The sequence below is a fragment of the Pinus tabuliformis genome, chromosome 2_2, assembly GCF_031772625.1.
Source record: "Pinus tabuliformis cultivar Carrire ecotype Pingquan chromosome 2_2, CPIR1, whole genome shotgun sequence".
NCBI lineage: Eukaryota > Viridiplantae > Streptophyta > Pinopsida > Pinales > Pinaceae > Pinus > Pinus tabuliformis.
In genome coordinates, this window is record NC_142300.1 from 1,179,133,543 (window position 1) to 1,179,141,601 (window position 8,059).

An 8,059-nucleotide genomic window follows, 5' to 3' on the forward strand; every position below is an offset into this window, starting at 1 on the left:
CAATACCGTTTCATTTCAGATTTTGTCTTTTCACACCTACTCTTCCTTCAAGCATTCTATCATAACTTCGTCATAGAGGGTTCTCTTTGTTACATTACATCATAGAGGATTTCCCTCAGTTACATTACATTACATGGTGTTAATAGGTAACACTATTCGAATGTGTAAACATAGTCGTTATTGATTCAAAATCATGGGAGTATGACCCCTAGATGAGTGGTAAATTGAAATTGATCTCTTAGGTAAAGTAAAACGATAAAAACAAAAGCTAAACTAAAAAACACAAATATGTCCAAAACTGAACCTACTCTTCAAACTTCTTTCTATATTTTGTCAGAGATTTTTCCGGCTACTCTTCAAACTTCTTTTTATATTTGGTCAGAGATCTTTCCGCCTACTCTTCAAACTTCTTTTTATATTTGGTCAGAGATCTTTCCGCCTGCTCTTCAAACTTCAAGCACTCCGTTAAGACTACGTCACCGAGGGGTTCCCTGTGCTAATTTCACAATCAAAGAGCAAATTGTGATCTTCTACTAACCATGGCTCCCCATGTTTTGGTTATACCATACCCAGCTCAGGGCCAGATAACTCCGCTGATACAACTCTCTGAGATGCTTTCTTCCAAAGGCATTCTGGTCACCTTCATCAACACAGAATCCAATCATTCCAAAATGATGAGAGCCCGCAGTTCCCACAACGGGATTTCAGTTGGTCTGAGTTCAAACATTCGCTTCGCACAGGTTTCAGACGGTCTACCGCTGGATTTTGACCGAGAGGCCAATTTTTCGGAATATTACCCATTTGTAATGAACAAAATGAGAGATTCTACCGAAGATCTGATACAAAATCACCTCCATACAGAAGCTGGCAAGCCCCTGTTCTCGCTTATAATCGGCAGCTTCTTTCTTTCTTGGACGTCTCTCGTCGCCAAGAAATTTAAGGTTCCTTTCGTCTCTTTCTGGTCGCAGTCTGTGAGTGTTTATGCCATCTATAAACATCTCTCCCTAATTAATTCCAATGGTCACATTCCGCCCAAGAAAGAAGGTGCACTGCTCTCCTCCCTTTTGAACTGATAAAAAAAACGAAGGTTTAGGTGTTTTGATATGTAACTAACACGTATTTATTTTTACAGATTCCAAAGTCATGATTGACTATATTCCGGGTCTTCCTCCATTGAAGCGTGAGGATCTGCCATCAATTATCCAGGCCGGAGATACGTCTAGTGAATTTTATAAAGATGTTGTGCAACAGATTGCTTTGCTAGACGAGACAGAATGGATTATCGGAAATACAGTGTACGAACTCGAAAGTGAAGCAAGCGATGCAGTTCGAGAAACAGCAGCTCCCATCTACTCACTCGGTCCGTTTCTTCCGTCAGTTTATCTCGAAGCCGAGTGCAAGCATAACGAGATTTCTGTGAATGCTAACTCACTAAGTCTGTGGGCAGAAACAGATTGTTCGCAGTGGCTGGATTCGAAGGCGAGATCCTCTGTTCTCTACGTTTCCTTTGGAAGCCTAGCTCGCATGTCCAGAACTCAAGTGGAAGAGATAGCGATGGGTTTGTTGGAAAGTGGGCAGAATTTTCTGTGGGTAGTCCGTCCAGGTATGTTAGGTTCTGATGATGATGGCGACGCTCTACCAGAAGGGTTTTTGGAGAAAACGAAAAATCAAGGCCTGGTGGTTCCGTGGTGTACTCAATTATCAGTTTTATCTCATCCTTCCGTTGGGGGTTTCTTCACCCACGGGGGTTGGAATTCAACAATGGAGAGCCTGAGTTTGGGGGTCCCCATGTTGGTTTTTCCACAGGGGATTGATCAATACACCAATAGGATGCTTGTGGTTAACCAGTGGAAGATTGGATTAGGGTTAGAGTCATGTAGAGACGATGGAGTGATAGAGCGGGGAGAGATTGCAAGAGCTGTCAAATTTCTGGTGGGAAGCAAAGCAGGGGAAGAGATGAGGAGGAAGAGTAAAGAAATTAGAGAAACGATAAGGCAAGCAGCAAGCGAGGGAGGATCCTCTTGGGTTAACCTGCAACGTTTGGCCGATTACATTGGGACAACGTGCACCGAAGGAGTTGGATCAGAAATATGAGCAGTGTCAAATCCTCAAAGAAGCTCATAAACTATTGCAGCTTCGTAAAATGTGCCAAAAAATTGTTTGTATTTCTCAGAAAGATATTTCCATGGTCATCGCTAATTCGATTATTATGTAGAAAATAAGAAGCTGAGAATGGTATTTTTTAAATATTTATGATTATTATGTATCTTTTGTTGAGTTGGTAAACTTGTTTGTTTTAAACAGAAATAATCGAATGCTTGAATGATGATGTGAATACCCACTCCACGATCAACAATGCCATATACTATTTTGAGAATATCCATTGCATCGAATAAACGCAACTATTTATTTAAGAATGTGATATATGTACGCTACAGTCAGATATTGGAATTTATATTCTATAATATTTTTAATTTAAAGTTTATTTAAAATTTTATTAAAAAGGTGAAATATTGACATGCTTATATTTTATATTATTTTTAATTAAATTTTATTTATAATTTTATTAAAAAGTATGGCAGGCTTTCTTTTGAAAAGATAGGTGGGTTGCTATCTCATAGTTTTCATTATTATGTTTGGAAAGATATATTTATATTACAATTGATCGAATTTATATTTTATAATAATTTTAATTAAAATTTGTTTTAAATTTTATTAAAAACAATATTAACTTGTCTTTTTGGAAAATGATAAGCTGTTATGTATAATTTTAATTATTTATTTAGAAAATCAAAATTCTCAATAAATTGAAGCTAAATCAACTCACATAAATGACTTCATAAGTTATACTCAAACAAATAATGAAAAACATAATAATAAATCAGTTAATACTTAAAACAATAAGCTCAAGAACCATGTGCACATCAATCATGGAAGCTTATTATAATTATTGGTGGTGGCTCCCTCCATCAACAATGAAGATTTATTGTAATTATTGGTGGCTTTTTCTCATTTATGGATAGGTGGGGTGGATTGATGCCAACAGTTATTAGGTTTCATTCATTGGTAGATGGTATTTAAGAGCTTGGGCATTACAGGATAGCAAGTACAAAGGTGGAAATGTATCCCTCATTATGTGAGGAACTAACAAGTAGAGTGTATATACTTTTAACATTTTCAACTCACCAATTTTTTTATTTGTCTTATTGTTGACATAACTGGCTTTTGTGGTTAGATCTAAGTGATTGAGGTGAGGACAAAGGAACATGCAATCCAAGTGAGCCAAATGGGCTTGGACGGTCAATAGGTACTCTACACATTGTATAGGGAAGTCCATGCATGTATTAAAGAAGTTGTTGGAGATGCTCCATCTCTGATTGTACCTTGTATGTTAGGATAGTACAATGCAAGAGAAGGCTAGCACATACTACTGTAATATCAAACCAAAACAAATGATGTGAAATATAATCATTAAACAATTCAGCACTATTTTTTCTTTTAATATCTAGAAAAGAATATAGCTTTAACAACCTAAAAGTAGTTTCAAACACAATGGCCCATGGTGGAAAAAAAAATATTTTTAAACAACCTAAAAGAATGTAACACCCCAGATAAGACCCTCCATGTAATTGTACATATTGTTACTATATTGGTGAACTAGGATCTATGGGGTTTACATGCCTATATGTATGGGTATATATGTGTTGGGCAGCTAGAGTTCATGCATGGTTTGGCCTAGAGAGAGTATGTTCTAAAATGTCAACGAACCTAGGTATCTAATATAAAAAATTGCACAATTGTAAATTAAGTTAAACAAGAGAGGTGTGGGGCTTGGACTGCATGAGTGGGAATGGGGGCTCCAACCTAAGTGATAGGGGGCTACAAGCTAAGTGATGGAGACTTAAACAATGCATCTAAACTAAATATAATTAATGCATAAATCCATTATACATATACCTATTATCCTATTTTCTAAAACGGTGGGGAAATGAGTTCTTCGTGTGCCCTTTGTCAAAAAAGGCACACACATATAAAAAGTGAGAGTTTAGTGCAATTCCCATCATTCCTTCCATTATACTCATTTAGTGCTACCATTATTATAAATGTGTAGATTAATTATTAATATACAAGTTCTTCTTTATTGTTTGTGACTATATATCTCCCTATGGAATTTACTATAGTATACCTAGGGTTATAATATGGTATTTGCCCATGGACTCTGCCCATAGTATTTTCTTTTGTTTTCGTGGGAAAATAATAAAATAAGGTTTTTAGGGAGTCCATCAAGCCTAGTCAAGGGAATAGGAGCTAGGCTTTTGGATCATTGGGAGTTTGTCTATCTTATTGTGTTTTGTTGAGAACTAGGCATGGCCAGTTCTAGGTTGATCATGGGACGGCGGTGACATTTATGTAGTGGATCCATCCAAGATTCATAAGTGGGGAGGTGACATTTGTGTGGTGGATCCATCCAAGATTCACAAGTGGGCTTCAGCGTATTAAATTTCCAATCTTATTAATGGGAATGTGTTATTTTATTTTCATTTAATAATATAAATAAAGGGTTTCATTTCTAGGTCTTATCCTTGTTCCGGTACTTGTTGAAAGTTTATTTTAAATCAGAACACGAAGTGTCCTAGATCTGTCGAAATTTTTAACCTTTGAGATCTTATGGTGGTAAACTAAGTGTCTCGCAGACATTTTTTTTTTCAGCGTTGGAGTACTCAATATCACCCTAGTTGGTCTATTTTACTTTTTACTTAATTATTTTTGGAAGTTTCTTATTTTTGGAAGTTTCTTGCAATAAGTTCGAGAGTTTATTACCTTGAGGGATTTATTAGATTGGATCTGCTCCCCAGATCTCACCATTCATATTTAAGTTCAGAAGGCCGATATTTAAATCTCCCATCAGAGATCGAACCCTTTTCTAAAATTTGGGGAACGCAGAGCCGTTTATTGGATAACAAAGGGCGGAAGGAGCATTACATCTGCACGATCAAGGGACATTTGGATGTAGTGATCTTAGCATCAATATCCAAGGCCGAGAGCATCAACAAGAAGGGATTGATTGGCAGAGAGTGTAGAAACCGGGACTTCCATTTTAATTCCCCAAGAAGCAGTCCTGAGTAAGACCGGGGGTCTAGTGTTTGCAAAAGAAAGGAGAAACCGAGATCTCTATTTGGGGAGCCACATAAATGTAATGAGGCCGAGGCTATTCTTCTCTAGTATCAGATCGAGTAGCTTGTGCATATGTGGAGCTCCTTCTGGTGGAACGAGGGCTTTCCAAAATCCTGTACCACCAATTCTTCAGCAGAGAACGAGTCATATAGAGGACGATTATTTCCTGTTCATTGGTTGCGGATTTTATAAGAGGTGTATTGCCTATGGTTCGATGTCCATAGTTTATAAAGTCGAACTATTGCAAATCTGGAGGGGCCAAATATTTGAAATTGATTCCTGAATTAAAATCTTGGGAGCTGCAATTGTTTGGAGCAGATTGTCCATTTCTAAGGGGATCGAAACTCCAACCTCCAGCTCTGTCTATTTGGAAAGGGGAAGATTTTATAGTGTCTCTGTCTCAATAAACATCTCCAGCACTTGTTTCTCATGGAGGCCTATTGTCATATTGGGTTGTAGCTCACTGTTTAAATATCAGAAGTAACCATTCAGAGTGTACATTGTCTCCCAAAAAATAAAAAGAAGCAGTGCACAATTTTGTGGTGTAATCCTTCAGGAGCACAATCAGAAGCACCATTCATTGTCTCTTCATGATAAGAAATGCAGAAGACAGAAGTTTGGACAAACACACGGGAGCTCACAGGTGCAGATCACCAGGAGCTCCCTCCAGCAAATGCATTTGCTTCACTTTATTCATTAATCATCAGGAATTAAATAGATACATAGGAAAAAACAGATTCATAATTAATAGGAACTGAATGTCAAATAAAGAGAAAATCATAACTACTTATCCTATTCTCCATTAATTTCTAACATCCCCCCTTAATGGAGAAAAGGATTTGAAACACACTTAAAATGTCCCTGAACAAATCAACCTTCAGTCTTCCTAGTGGCTTAGTGAATTGTGGTTCCTGTGGGATTTGCATCAGCAGAAGTCTGGTCAGTTTGACAACCACTGACCAAAATTCCCATATCTGGAATCTCTCTGTTGCCGGATCCAGCATAGACTTCTTGGGTACTTGAAACTTTCTCCTGCAATGCTGGTTTTACATACTCAGAACCCTCATCACACACTCCAACAGTTTTGCAAACATAAAAGTAATCCGTAACGTTTGCATTTCATAAACATATTCATTATTGGAAGCATAGTAATCCCCTCGATGACTCTCTAGTTGGATGCTATTTACCGCAACATTGCAACTGGGGACATCTCCAAGACTCGCAACAAGTTGCAAAGCCACAGTCGGTTTGTAGGCAACTGAGACATTTCAGAACCAACTTGGAATGCCTAGGAATAGCGCGAGATGCAGATTTACTTTCTTCTATATCCCTGCGCTCCATTATTCCCTTAGTCTCCACGGTACTCTCCGATCTCATGTTGTCATGCAGCAACTTCGTAAGCTTAGCGATTGATTGACCTTCACCTGTGACGCCATCTTTGATATCTGCTGCTTGAGAAAGCACTTGAGACTCAAAGGCATCATGGACATTCTCAGATAAAAGGTCTCTGAAGCCAAATCTACTGTGTTTCTTCTGCTCAGGCTGCTCATCCCCATCTTTGGTACTCTCTCCAATTTGCTCCTTTGCCCTCTCAATCACGCCCCCACTATGATAGGAATTTGAAACTATCGTGCACAAACAGTCCCTTGGGACCTTATCAATAAAATCGCGAAAGTCATCATCTGTTATGATATTCATGTCACAGGGCACAATGCATTCGTCATAGCCGGTATCATCTTGGTCCCCTGTTTCAGCAGGCAGGCGAGTGCCATGGCCACTGTAGTGAAAGAAGATTATGTCTCCTGGCCGAGCGCCCTCGACCAGTGTTTTCCAGGCCCTCCTGATGTTGACTCCCGTGGGCTGAGGGTAGCTGTCATCGGTGTCTATGAGTACTCTTATGTTCTCCTCCTCGAACCCGTAGCGCTCCAAGAGACATTTGTACATTCTGTTCACATCGTTCACGCACCCCTTCAGCTCCGCCTTGGTTCCTGGATAATTGCATCCCACCAGCACTGCTTTCTTAGTCATTGTTACTGTTCGGATCCACTCTCGGGCCCTTTGAATGGTGTCGGAGTCGATCTTCATTTTCTTCGGGTTTAGGGGCCGGGATAGCAATTGAAACGGAAGCATTCGGGTGTGAAGCGCTCCAATTACCTTCTCAGCAGGTACCATTGATGATGGATACCTGCTGTCCCGTAACAGATTTTCATCAGACTTATTTGACGTCATCAAGGCTTGTTGAGGCGTACTTTTCACATTCAACTTGTAGAGTCCTCCTATACGAATACCTGTAGCAATGGGCTTCATCTGATCCAACAAATCTTTAATAATGCAATAAGATTTAAAAAATTCTACCTTGAGGTCCTGATCTGAATTCTTGGACACAGAAATCAGGTTCTTCTTAATGCCAGGAACATACCAAACATTAGATATATTCCTGATCTTACCATCAGGCAGAGTAACAAGGACATCTCCATGTCCCTTGATCTCGTACCCACTATTATCTCCAAGATAGACTTTTACTCCAGTGTTGGATTCTTTAAAATTTCTGAACCATTGCTTTTTACCTGACATATGCGAGGAGGCTCCAGAATCCACGATCCAAATATCTGATTCATCCTCCTCAGTAGCAGTGTCACCCTCGGCCATAAATAGCTTAACATCCAGATTCTGATCTGGGTCTGTATCTGCGTCTGCATCTGCCAAATGACCTGCATGCCTTTTCTGATTGTACCTCTCTTGATTTGCCTTCTTCTTGCGACAAAATTTAGCAATATGGCCTATCTTACCACAATAAAAACATTCAGGAGCAGAGTCATTTCTATATGAGGTCATACCTTGTGGTGTCATTTCTGATGTGTTGCCCCTCCTCTGATAAGCCATC

At 39.0% G+C, this 8,059-nt stretch overlaps 1 protein-coding gene and 1 pseudogene across 1 annotated transcript; one reads left to right on the plus strand and one right to left on the minus strand.

Moving 5' to 3' along the window:
* The first annotated feature begins 425 nt into the window (after positions 1-425).
* LOC149197681 (UDP-glycosyltransferase 86A2-like) lies at positions 426-2,286 on the plus strand. The gene is made up of 2 exons (XM_089403964.1): positions 426-1,044; positions 1,133-2,286. Exons 1-2 carry the CDS (start codon positions 540-542, stop codon positions 2,092-2,094), a joined length of 1,467 nt encoding a protein of 488 aa, XP_089260090.1. The 5' UTR covers positions 426-539; the 3' UTR covers positions 2,095-2,286.
* Positions 2,287-6,069: 3,783 nt separating this feature from the next.
* On the minus strand, positions 6,070-7,242 carry LOC149197682 (metacaspase-4 pseudogene; annotated as a pseudogene).
* Positions 7,243-8,059: the final 817 nt, after the last annotated feature.